We start from the raw sequence: 12,537 nt of genomic DNA, 5'->3' as shown, positions 1-12,537 counted from the left end.
TAAGAGGAAATTTCTTTAACTAAGTGAGGCAGAGGGCAGCTCTCTCTCCAATCTTTCCTCATGAGATATTGTTCAATTGCTTTTTCGTAGGATGTTACATTATTGGTAAGGCCAGCATCCATCCCTTATACCCCTGGAGATGGTTATGAACTGCCTTCTTGTAGTCCATGGGGTGTAGGTAGACCCACAATGCTGTTAGAGACAGAGTTCCAGGATTTTGACCCAGTGACAATGAAGGGATGGTGATATGTTTCCAAGTCAGGATGGCTCAGAAGGGAACTTGCAGTTGGTGGTGCTCCCAGGCATCTCCTGCCCTTGTCCTTCTAGATTTTGAGAAGTCAGGAGGTGAGTTACCCTGTGCAGAATTCCCAGACTCTGAGAACTGACTGGCTTGAGAGGGCATTTAACAGCGAACCACATTTCAGTGAGTTCATGTGACCAAACCACATAAATGACCTAAAGGTGGACTGGTTGGGTTTTAAACAATCAATGATAGCTTCAGTCCTGCTACTCAGCTTTCAAATTCAGCTGTTTATGCAGTGAATTTAAACTCCTCCAACTGCCCCTGTAGTGATTTGGACCCGTGGATCACTAGGGCAGTGACATTACCAGGAGGCCCACCAGCTCCTCGTCTTGGCTGTGCGGTCACTCCAGGTCACAGCCGAATGAGCGCAATTAACTCCAAACCCAGTCAGTCACCAAACTTTCTTTATTCACAGGGACAGCAGTTGAAATTCCACACTTTCTTTAAAAAAAAAACAAAAATAGCAAAGAACACAACAAAATTAAAAGCGGGAGAAAAAATGGTGACATTTCTGAAAAGGTGAAACACAGGCCCTAAAAAGTCCTTTTTACAGCAACTGTTGTACTTCTTGATGTGCAGACACTGTTGTGATGGAGGGAAGTGTAGTCAGTTTGCATAACAGCAAGCTCCAACCAATAGCAAAGCGATGATGACCAGATCATCCATATCTAGTGAGAATGGCTGAGGAGGGAATCTTGCCCCTGCCCCCATGATTACCTCTGTAGTCTCACACCACCCCCCACCACTCCACACCAGCTTTTACTTTGAAAGACCGAAAGCAAAGGATAGTCTGCCTCCAATCTGACAGACCATCTTGAGCACCCTGTCTCAGTTTAATGTCTCCGCACTGGCACTGGTTAAACCAACCTCGATGTTTCTGCTCAGGCACTCTGGAGGGGATTTGACTCCACAACCTTACAGCATGCAAGACATGGTCAACACGTGTCTAACTGGATTCGGAGGTGCTCCTTTCTCCCAGAATCGGAGCTGTGCCCAGGAGCTTCTCCAACCCTGCCCAGGTTTAATTGCCATAAATATTAAAAAGCAGAGGTGGCCGTAAAAAATACTTCCATGTGCAGCAACACAATTTACACACACACACACAAATATACATATATCTAAATATATATATATATATATATATATATAATTTGTTTTATATATATACTTAAATACTTATTTCTTGTAAAAATCGTCAGCATGCCCTGATTCAAAGGTAAGTGGGTTTAAAGCTGGGTCAACTCAGCTGGAAGTCAGTCATGTTTGAAATGTCCAGTTGAGCACAACTTGGCAGCAGGCTCCAGATTGTGTTTATCAGTCCTTGCCACGCCCACCCTATACCCCCACCTAACAACGACTTTGGTTCCATCGTACCAACTCGTAGTTCTCCCCTCCCCCGACCTCCGGTCTCCTCCCCTTCCACACACCCCACACCCATCTCACCCCTCGTCCAGAGTCTCTGCCGATCGGTTGGAGGAGTGGCAGCTGGTGGGCGGAGAGTGGGGGTAGCGGAAGGAGCTGGGTCAGAGGTCGGAGGGCACACTGAGGTCGGAGGGCACGTCGAGGTCAGGGAGGGGGATGGGGACGGAGGTGGCAGCGTGGTAGAGTTTGGCACAGGCATTACGATGGCGCGTGAAGCTGTCTCGCCACATGAACTTCTTGCCACAGTAGTGGCACTCGTACGGCTTGTGGCCGGTGTGGATCTTCATGTGGCCCATCAGGTGGTGCTTCATCTTGAACTTCTTGTTGCAGATGGGGCAGCCGAAAGGCCTCACGTTGAGGTGCATGCTCATGTGGCGGTCCCGCTGGCTCTTGTGGGCGAAGCTCTTGCCGCACTGGCAAGGGTAGAGCTTGTAGACGGAGCCGCCGGGGAAGTCTGAGCTGGCTGACGCCCCGGCCTGCCCGGAACTGGGGCCCGGATCGCCCAGCACGCCGTAGGCACCGTTCTCCTGGATCTCGCCAGGCAGCCCAGAGCCCTGCATGGCCATACCCCCAGGGCTGCCCCCTGCCGGCTGCTCAAAGTGGAAGTCGTCCGATGCTCCGTAGTAGTCGACCGGCTCGTCGTAGCTGGGGTCCTCGGCAAACTCGTCATACTCCTCGGGCCCCAGGTGCTCACCAAAGTGGGCAGGCGGCTCGTGCACCCCGGGGTCCTCCGGCTCCCTCTTTCCCATGGGTGGCACCAGCACAAAGTGCCGCTCCTCGTCCTCGTCCCCCGCGCCGCCTGGAGACGCGCCACCCTCCGCCTTGCCACTCTTCACCAAGACCCAGCGCTTGTGTGGCACCATGCTGGGCTGGCTGTAGGGCTGCAGCGGGTAAGGGCAGTCAGCGCCGCCGTCGCTCACTGCCCCGGCCTCACTCTCCCGGCCCTCTGCTCCGAACTTCTCCCGCTCGGCCGAGTTGCTGATGACGTTGTCCTGCTCGGTGTCCTGGCGCGGCGAGGTCCGGCCTTTCTGCCCATCGTCGTCCTCATCCTCGTCTACCTCCTCATCATCGTCGTCCCCTCCCCCCGCCGCCCCATCCTCCTCCTCCTCTTCCTCCTCCTCATGTTGCTGCTGCTGCTGCCCGTGTTGGCGGTGGTGAGGGTGACAGTGGCCCTCCACCTTGACGCCGTCGTCCTCGGGCCTCTCGAACTTGGCGGGCAGCTCGGGACCGTGCCAGGGGCTGAGGTAGTTGCTGCTGCTGGGCGACTGGTTCTGGCTAGGGGCGGGCGGCGCCGGGGGTTGGCACTCCCGCAGCAGCTCTGTGCACTTGTCCACCACATGCCACATCTGCAGGAAGCTGGCCACCGTCAGGTAGCTGACGATGTCGGGCGACAGGACAGTCAGCTTGCCCGTGTAGGAGGAGGCCAGCACGTTCTCAAAGGCCTTGGGGCTCATCACCCCCGGCAGCACGATGCGGCTGGCGTTCTTCAGCAGCACCTGGTCGTGGAAGTAAGGGGAGGAGGCGGCCAGCACCGCCCGGTGGGCCTTGAACATCTGGCCCTGCAGGTGGATGGTGATGTCGCAGAGCTTGCCCTCCACCCGCTGCTGGTTCAGCTTCCTCAGAAGGTTGTTGCCAAAGTTCGGGAACTCCACCTGAAACATCCCGGGCTCCATGGGGCCGCGTCTTCTCCACAGTCCCTGTGGTGGCGGTGGGTCAGGGATTGGGATGATGGGAGGGGGAGGCAGAAACAAGCCAAGTTAAAGATAGCAGGGATGCACACATTACCGAAGACTTAACCTGCCACATAGTTAGGAACTAACCACCTGGCACCAAGTAATAAACGTCACCCTCTGGAGTCAAATACCCTGTCCCCCGCCCTGTTGGGAAACACTTCTTTGAGGAGGTAAGGAGCAAAGGAGAGCCAGTGGACATGATTAGATTTTAGATTAGATTAGATTACAGTGTGGAAACAGGCCCTTCGGCCCAACAAGTCCACACCGACCCGCCGAAGCGAAACCCACCCATACCCCTACATTTACCCCTTACCTAACACTACAGGCAATTTAGTATGGCCAATTCACCTGACCCTGCACATCTTTGGATGGTGGGAGGAAACCGGAGCACCCGGAGGAAACCCACGCAGACACGGGGAGAACATGCAAACTCCACACAGTCAGTCGCCTGAGGCAGGAATTGAACCCGGGTCTCTGACGCTGTGAGGCAGCAGTGCTAACCACTGTGCCACCGTGCCGCCCACAAATTGATCTATTGGGATTTGCAGAAAGCCACTGACAAGGTGCTGCCTGTGTAGTAAGATAAGAGCCCAAGGTGTTAAAGGCGCGGTACTGGCATGGATAGAGGATTGGCTGACTGGCAGAAGACAGAGGTCAGTGTTGGGACCACAACTATTCATATTATACATGAATGATTTGGATGAAGGAACTGAGGGCATTATTGCTCAGTTTGCAGACGACAGCTGGAGGTGTAGGTAGTGTTAAGGAGGTGGGGTGGCTGGAGAAGGACTTGGACAGGTTGAGAATGGGCAAAGAAGTGGCAGATGTAATACAATCTGGGCAAGTGAGAGGTTATGCACTTTGGTAGGAAGAAGAGGCGCAGACTATTTTCTAAATGAGGAAAGGCTTTGGAAGTCTGAAGCACAAAAGTTATGCTCCTTCAGGATTCTCTTAAAGTTAACATGCAAACAGTTGGGAAAGCAAACACAATGTTAGGATTCATCTCATTTACAAGAATGATCCTGGGAATGGAGGGCTTGTCATATGACAAGTAGTTGAGGACACTGTATCTGTACTCAAGAAATACTGAGGGACATCCCAAGGCATAATACAATCACAGGAAGTGCAGTCGTTGTTGTAATACATTAATGACACACAGATATTTCATAAACAACAATCTGATCATTAACATTTGCTCTAAGTCTTTTCTGGTAATTGCAATGCGCCGTATGCTGGAGATTCCCTCTCCACCCTGTTGACATGTTGGTAATAATGGCCAGGTCAATTCGTCTCAGTGAGACTGGGACAGCTGTAGCTGAGTCAGTAGCCCTCTTGACTCTTTGAGTCTGAAGGCTCAGGATCAATTCCCGTGACAAAAACAAAAGCAAAGCTGACCATGCAGCACTGAGCGTGCACTGCTGAACTTCTGAAGGTGCCTTCGCCCCATTCATCTACTCAAATGGATGCAAATGACTCCACGGCATTATTTCAAAGAAGAACAAGGGAGACAGTCCCAGTGTCCCAGGCAATATTTCACCCTCCGTTAATACTGCAAAAAAAAAATTACCTGCTCATTGTCATCTTACTGTTAGCCGGAGATGCTGTGCATAAATTGACTGCCGAGCTTCCTCCTTAGCAACTACGTTTCAAAGGCCAGCTGTAAAGCATTTTTAAATATTACGGAAATGCACTTTTTAAAAAAATAAATATTGCTTGAGGAATGGGGAGGGCTGGCCTGGAGCTTTGTACCTGGCAACCCTCCCAATATATGTCTGAAACAAGTACAGTGCACACAGAATTCTAACAATTTACATCCAATTATTCATGAGAGAGGACAGTCCCCGAAGCACTCAAATACAACCAGACAGCGCAGGAGGCCATGCAGCCTCTACACTACCCTTTCCTCCTCCTCTTCGCATGGGATATTGAGCCTATAAAACCCTTCCATACTGCCACCTGTACCAATTCTCAGTAGCATCTATCTACTCTTCTCCATTATTCAAATCTTTGGTTTCCATAAAGATTTTAAACAGAGAACTAGATGTAGACATATTCTGCTGATGGAAAATTATGCTAAAAAGGCAGATTGTCGTAATGTGGTAGATTGCCACGAATCACCAACAGCAGGATGCAACCAGCACCAAGCCCTTATACAGAAAAGGGAAAGGCTGAATCAGCCAGAGTACTTTAGAAAATAGAAGCCAGAGGTGTGGCTTTGAATAATTTTATTCAAATCTAGCAGTCAATAGGAGAGTGGTAAATATGTCCAAAGACGTATTCAGGTGAAGCTTCTTTAGTCAGAGAGTGATCAGAAAACAAAACTCTCAACCATGTAGAGAATTGTTGAGGTGTGTAGTATAGAAGGTGCTCATAACAAAGTTAGACAAGTACATCAGAGTGAACAGTGTATGAGAAAGGACCAAACAGATATTGAAATGAAAAAGAGATGAGCATGTTTGGCATTAATGCCTACTTCTGTGTTGATTCTAAATAACCTCGCCCCCTCATTTCTGTAATGAGCATTTTTAATCTTTAGATAACAACTCAGAGCAGCGGATATAGCTTTGACTTTCTGCCTATCAAAGAAGGAACACCTACTCTCAATTTATATGAAACTGGTTAATGGCATCTGGGGGTTGTGGGTGTCTGCTATATACTTACCCCACCCTATACTTCCCTCTTTCTTTTTGCACGGGTTATGTGAGTGTCTACATAACCCTTCCATCCTATACAAGACTCTCCACCTTCGGGCTGGTTTAAAGGCTATCAAATTATTAACCAGCTAGCAAACACTGCTACTATCTCTCACTATTCACAAAGGCAGAAGGATGAAGGTCTAAAATGCAACATATTGTGTAAATTTAAAAATCACACAACATCTGGTTATAGTCCAACAGGTTTATTTGGAAGTACAAGCTTTCAGAGCACAGCTCCTACATCAGGTATTTAGTGACAGCTACCTCTGACTGGCTATCTGACAAAGCAGCAGCACTCAGAAAGCTTATACTTTCAAATAAATCTGTTGGACTATAACCTGACGTTGTGTGATTTTTTAACTGTGCCCAACCCAGCCCAACACTGGCACCTTCACATCTTATTGTGTAACTCATCATTTAGAATGAATCTTAGACCTGCTCGGCTTAGGAGTATAGCCACAATTTCTTTAGTTTCTACCAAAGCCTATCATGCCATCCTACTTAACCCTGTCTGTCTTCTCTCTGTGCATTTGTCATCTTTCCTAAAGTGTTGAACCCTGGACACAACATTGAAGCCACAGCCAAACCATAAGAATTATTTTGATGTCCTATGACTCTACAATGCTAAGTCCATTCTCGGGATGTGAACCTTTTGTGCAAAGCCAATACACACCATCCACCCCAACAAAAACTAGAGGGGAGCCTTCTTCCCGAACCAACCCAACCCTCTCAGCTGCTGCCATGAAGAAGTTTATTCCATTAGACCACTTCAGCACTCTCGCTTCAAATTTAGGGTCAACGAAGTAGCACGTGGGAGCTGTTCAGCAGGGTACCTGACAGTAAATAGGAGCAAATTACTGCAGATGCTGGAATCTGTACTGAGAAGAACAAATGCTGGAGATCACAGCGGTCAGGAAGCATCCATGGAGAGGGAGCAAGCTAACATTTCAAGTATAAATGACTCTTCTTTTGATGAAGAATCACCTGGACTCGAAACATTAGCTTCCTCTCTCACCATGGACGCTGCCTGGCCCACTGTGATCTCCAGCATTTGTTGTTTTCGATACCTGACAGTGAGCCTGGGTGGTTTAATTGCTCAAGAACAAAGGAAGACTGGGCGGTTTTGCTGAGAGCTTAACGATATAGCCAGCAGTCTCTGTGTTTACAATGCGTGTAATCGAGTCTCCCAAAGTTACAGGAAAGTGTTGTAGTTGTCATGCTGTAAACTGCCCTTTTACTTTTATAATTGAAAGAAGCTGAGGACAAGGAGAGCTAACTAGAGGTGTTCCACGTTGCATTGGAGAAAAGAGAACACAAAGAGCCAGCGGGTTGCAGGCTTCCCTACGAATCAACGAACACCACAAACAGACAGCAGTTGTGTGTGCTTGGCATAGAGAAGAGGCCGTTTTGGCTTTGCAAACTATCACCACTCAGATTGGGGGTGGGGGCGAGCGGGCAGTGAGGAAAGAGAACGAATCAGTCTCTCATTGAAGAGAGGCATTCTGCAGCCTTCTGAGAGCTTTCTTGTGCCATGGCTAGGGGAAGGAGGAACATCGGAATCCGGTAGTGGCGGGTGAAATCTAATCAAAGAGCCTGCAAACAGTCACTCAAAGTTACCACTCGACAAAATAGGGTTGCAGGAACTCACTGGGAGCTGAGAGAAGTTGTGGCCTGTTTGCTAAAAGTAATTCAAGGGAAGAGTGTACTGGATAATAAGTGAAAAGAGGAAACTTCGTTCCCCATGGCAACATACTCTGAAGTAGAAGAAAATAGTGTTTAGTCAATTTTAGTGATTCAATGCTGTAAAAGTTTTCGAACAAAGAAAGATTTCTATGTCATTCTTTCCTGTAAGTTCTGATCACTTTTAAAAAGTCTGTACAGAGATCGAAACAGTGTGTTTTTTGGTAACAGGCCCAGGATACTGACCTCACAACGATGAAGGAACTGTGGTTAATGCCCTACACAGGGCTGTGTTAAGACACAGAGGGGAACTGGTGTGATAAAATCGTGATAAAGCCAATATGCTTGTCAGAGGTGGTAGAGGTCACCGGTTTTGGAGATTACGTCAAAAAAGGCTTGGTGACTACATTAAACACAATGTACATTGCAGTGCTGGTATAGCGGAGGGTGTTTACTCTAATCAATGATCAAGCAGACACTGGATCTAGTTGAGTTTCTGGTGTTTTTTTATACAGCAAACATCCCCTTCTTCCAGGATGTTAAAAGTGGAGGTGCAATGCTTTTAAAATACAAACAGTAGCTGGTTCAAACTCTTGTTAGAGATAGTCATGTCCTAACACTTGTACAATATGAACGTGGCCTGCTATTTAGCAGCTCAAGCACAAACACTATCAGGTCTGGCTGCATGCAGACACAGGTATCTTCAGAACCTGATGAGTTATAAATTTAGTTGAACACTATGCAATCAGCAGATGATGTCCTCACTTCTGACTTAATATTGGAGACAAGAGTGTTAATGAAACAACTGAAGCTGTACAGGCCAGCTCTAAAAACAGTGCTTAATAAGTTAGACTGTTGCTTATCTATACCATCAGCCCTTTCACTTCAAAAGCAAATCCAATAGTATTAATTTCGATATTGGTGAAATGTCTGGATAATGATTGGAGGGAGGAAAATTAGAGAGAAACAAACATCTGAATTTATGTAGCAGCTTATGTAAATAAAGTGGAGTCACTTTCGTAAGAGATGTGGCAGCCAATTTGCACACAGCAAGTTCCCACAAGCAGCAATGTGACAACAACCCAATAATTTGCTTTTTAATGATGTTGGTTGATTGTTGAATATTGGGTGCGGTTAACTCCCCTGCTTTTCTTCAAAGTATGCCATGGATCGTTCACCTAAAAGGATAGATAGATCCACGTTTAAACATCTCATTCAAAAAACGCTGCCATCGCTACACAGTGCCTTCCAACTGCGTGGTGCTCCCTTGATACTCATGCTCCGATAGCATGACACTCACTCAACACAACCCCCCGCCCCCCCAACACACAGTGCGGCGCTCCCTCAACTAACCCTTTGACAGTGAGGCATGCCCTCAGCGCTGACCCACAGACAGGGTGGCATTCCCTCAGCTCTCCATTGGATTCCCAGTCTATGTCTGCGCACGTTGATCAAAACGCACCGCTCGTCCTTGCTTTATGCCGGGACTGTTTGCTGCCGCTCGCTAACATGTGCAAACAGTTATGCCCCATCCTGGAGGCCGGGGCGTGCATGCAATTGTCTGGGGTTATTCCCAAACGCTTGATAAGAATTGCAGCCCACTGACCCTGATGAAAGGCCAAGTGCCTCCTGCAAACCTGCACGGAGGCGTTTACAGACTGGGGTTGGGGGCAGTCCAGAACCAGAGGGCATAGGTTTAGGGTGAGAGGGGAAAGATATAAAAGGGACCTAAAGGGACAACTTTTTTCACACAGAGGGTGGTGCGTGTATGGAATGAGCTGCCAGAGGATGTGGTGGAGGCTGGTACAATTACAACATTTAAGGGGCATTTGGATGGGTATATGAATAGGAAGAGTTTGGAGGGATATGGGCCGGGTGCTGGCAGGTGGGACTGGATTGGGTCGGCACGGACGGGATGGGCCGAAGAGTCATCTGTATGATTTCCCCCGTCCGTGCCCCGGGGCCGGGCTTCTCGCCTTTCCCCCTCCCTCCTCCTCGGGGCTGCCCCTACCTACTCGAGTCCGAGGCTTTCCGGGGACAGGCTGAGGCCTACCTCCCTCCTTTCAAGCGTCCGGGTGAAGGAGCGGGATCTTCACAGCGCGGCAGCCGCTTTTTAAAATTTTTTTCTCTGCACCTTTGTATTTCGTCAGGAAGCGCTGTCCGGTCTAAAGGCGACTTTCGGGCCCCGGTGGCGGCGGCGGCTCCTTCATCTCCCGGGGGTCTGCACTGTAATGGGGGGGAGCCGTGCCCCGGCACTCGGCTGTTTCCGCCGCCCGCTCGGCTATTTCCGGTTTTCTTCCGCCCGCCCGCACGCCGCGCGGCCCTCGGCTGTTTCCGCCGCCCGCTCGGCTATTTCCGGTTTTCTTCCGCCCGCCGCGCGGCCCTCGGCTATTTCCGCCGCCCGCTCGGCTATTTCCGGTTTTCTTCCGCACGCCTTTTCTCCCGCACGCCGCGCGGCCCTCGGCTGTTTCCGCCGCCCGCTCGGCTATTTCCGGTTTTCTTCCGCACGCCGCGCGGCCCTCGGCTGTTCCCGCCGCCAACGCTCGGCTATTTCCGGAAAAGCACAAGCAGGTCAGGCAGCCTCCGAGGAGCGGGAGAGTCGACGTTCCGGGCAAACGCCTTTCATCAGGACTGAAGGCAGGGGAGCCTCCAGGGTGGAGATATAAATGGGAGGAGGTAGCAAAGCGTACAGTAGGTGGATGGGGGTGGGGATGGAGGTGATAGGTCAGAGGGGAGTGTTTCCCTCAGAGCAGAGAAGGCTGACTGAGTACTACAAAATTATGAGGGTCATAGACCGGGTGGATAGGAAGCTGGTGGCATGTTAGCGGCACCAGCTGCGTTTACCGTGAAGGCCTCTCCGTCTTGACGTTGACTCCTCCACCTCCCGCTGCGGCCTGGATTGCTGTGTTCTCCCAGACGTTTGCTTGTCTACCCCTCCTTCACCCGCCCCTTTGCCAAAGACCTGCTGACCCTCAGGTTAAACTGCCACCATGTAGGTGGAGTCCGTGGATGGAACATTGGCTTCTGTGATGGTCTTGAGACAAAACAAAAACTGCAGGTGCTGGAATCCAAGGTAGACAAGCAGGAGGCTGGGAGAACACAGCAGGCCAGGCAGCATCAGGAGGTGGAGAAGTCAATGTTTCGGGTGTAACCCTTCTTCAGGACTGGCCTGTGCACACAACCTTCTGTAGTTTCTTATGGTCCTGGACAAAGCAGTTGCCATACCAGGCCATTATGCACTGGTGCATTATGCTTTCAATGGTGGTTGGTGAGGGTCCTTATGGACATACCAATTTTCCTGAGCTGCCTGATGAGTAAGAGGATGGCTGTGCCTTTTTGACCGTCGCATCTACATGGCAAGTTCAGGACAGGTTGTCGGTTATCATCACTCCGAGGAACTTGACGCTCTCCACCTTCTCAACCTCAGCTCCGTTGATGTAGATGGGGGCATGTTCTCCTCATTTCTTTTAGAAGTCATTGATCAGTTCTTTAGTTTTGCTGATGTTGAGAGAGAGATGTTCTCATTGAACCACGTCACCAAGCCTTCCATTTCACTTCTATATTTTGACTTGTCATGGCTAGATATCTGTTCTACAATGGTGGTGTCATCAGTGAACTTGTAGATGGAATTTGGCAACACAGTCATATAGGGAGTATAGTAGGGGGCTAAGGATGCATTCTTGGAGGGCTCCAGTGTTGACTGTTATGGTCTGTGGGTCAGAAAGCTGAGGGCAGAGCTGAGACCAAGGTCACATAGTTTTGAGTTCAGTCTGAGGTGGGGGAAAGGGGAATAATGGTGATGAAGGCTGAGCTGTAGTCAATGAGCAGGAATCTGATGTAGGTATAAGAGTAAGTGAGGACTGTAGATGCTGGAGATTGAGCTGAGAGTGTGGTGCTGGAAAATCAGGTCACGTCAGGCAACATCCGAGGAGCAGGAGAATTGACATTTCAGGCATAACTCTTCCTCAGGAATGGAATGTCCAAAACATCAATTCTCTTGCTCCTCGGATGCTGCCTGACCTGCTGTGCTTTTCCAGCACCACACTTTCGACTCCGATGTAGTTGTCCTTGTCCAGATGTTCCAAGGATGAGTGCAGGCTGGGGATATGGTTTCCGCTGTGGACCTGTTACATCAGTAGGAAAATTGTTGGGGATCGAATCAGGCTGGGAGACTGGAATAGATGTGGGCCATGACCAGACTCTCGAATCACTTAATGATTATTGGAGGATAGAGCCACTGAGTGGAGTCATTAAGGCACATTACATTTGCTTTCTTAGGTACTGGAATGATGGTGGTCTTCTTGAAGCAGGTGGAGACTTCACGATGGGAGAGGTTGAAGATGTCAGTGAATATCTTCGCCTGTTTGTCCGCACAGGATCTGAGTTCTCAGCTTGGGACAGTGTCCTGGCCCATCACTTTACTTGGGTTCTCTGTTTCCATGGAGAAAGTGAGGACTGCAGATGCTGGAGATCAGCACTTAAAAATGTGATGCTGGAAAAGCGCAGCAGGTCAGGCAGCATCAAAGGAGAAGGAGAATCGACGTTTCAGGCATAAGCCTTTCTTCAGGAATGAGGAGGGTGTGCCAAGCAGGCTAAGATAAAAGGTAGGGAGGAGGGACTTGGGGGAGGTGCGTTGGGAATGCGATAGGTGGAAGGAGGCTAAGGTGAGGGTGATAGGCAGGAGTGGGGGCAGGGTGGGGGC

At 49.6% G+C, this 12,537-nt stretch overlaps 2 protein-coding genes across 8 annotated transcripts in view; one reads left to right on the top strand and one right to left on the bottom strand.

Annotated features, from left to right (window-relative positions):
• Nucleotides 1-691: 691 nt before the first annotated feature.
• On the bottom strand, nucleotides 692-10,218 carry LOC122541391 (zinc finger and BTB domain-containing protein 43-like). Of its 7 annotated transcripts, none has more exons than XM_043678131.1 (2): nucleotides 9,847-10,162; nucleotides 692-3,423 (listed from the first exon to the last, which is right to left on the bottom strand). In XM_043678131.1, the coding sequence occupies exon 2, from the start codon at nucleotides 3,397-3,399 to the stop codon at nucleotides 1,828-1,830; it is 1,572 nt and encodes a 523-aa protein (XP_043534066.1). In that variant the 5' UTR covers nucleotides 3,400-3,423; nucleotides 9,847-10,162; the 3' UTR covers nucleotides 692-1,827. The 7 variants fall into 7 exon arrangements, 6 of the variants coding, with proteins under 6 accessions (XP_043534066.1, XP_043534064.1, XP_043534063.1 ...); XM_043678129.1 differs by having other exon boundaries at nucleotides 9,851-10,162; XM_043678128.1 differs by having other exon boundaries at nucleotides 9,889-10,162.
• An 80-nt stretch (nucleotides 10,219-10,298) lies between these two features.
• Nucleotides 10,299-12,537, top strand: part of LOC122541525 (zinc-binding protein A33-like) — a 65,282-nt gene continuing 63,043 nt past the window's right edge. Inside the window, exon 1 of the mRNA XM_043678352.1 lies at nucleotides 10,299-10,406. The gene's annotated coding sequence lies outside the window, so the exon portion shown is untranslated. The remainder of the gene's footprint in view (nucleotides 10,407-12,537) is intronic.

Source organism: Chiloscyllium plagiosum, chromosome 37 (genome assembly GCF_004010195.1).
Source record: "Chiloscyllium plagiosum isolate BGI_BamShark_2017 chromosome 37, ASM401019v2, whole genome shotgun sequence".
In the NCBI taxonomy this organism is placed as follows: domain Eukaryota; kingdom Metazoa; phylum Chordata; class Chondrichthyes; order Orectolobiformes; family Hemiscylliidae; genus Chiloscyllium; species Chiloscyllium plagiosum.
Note: the sequence above shows the minus strand (reverse complement) of the source record. Positions and strands in the feature narration are given on the sequence as shown.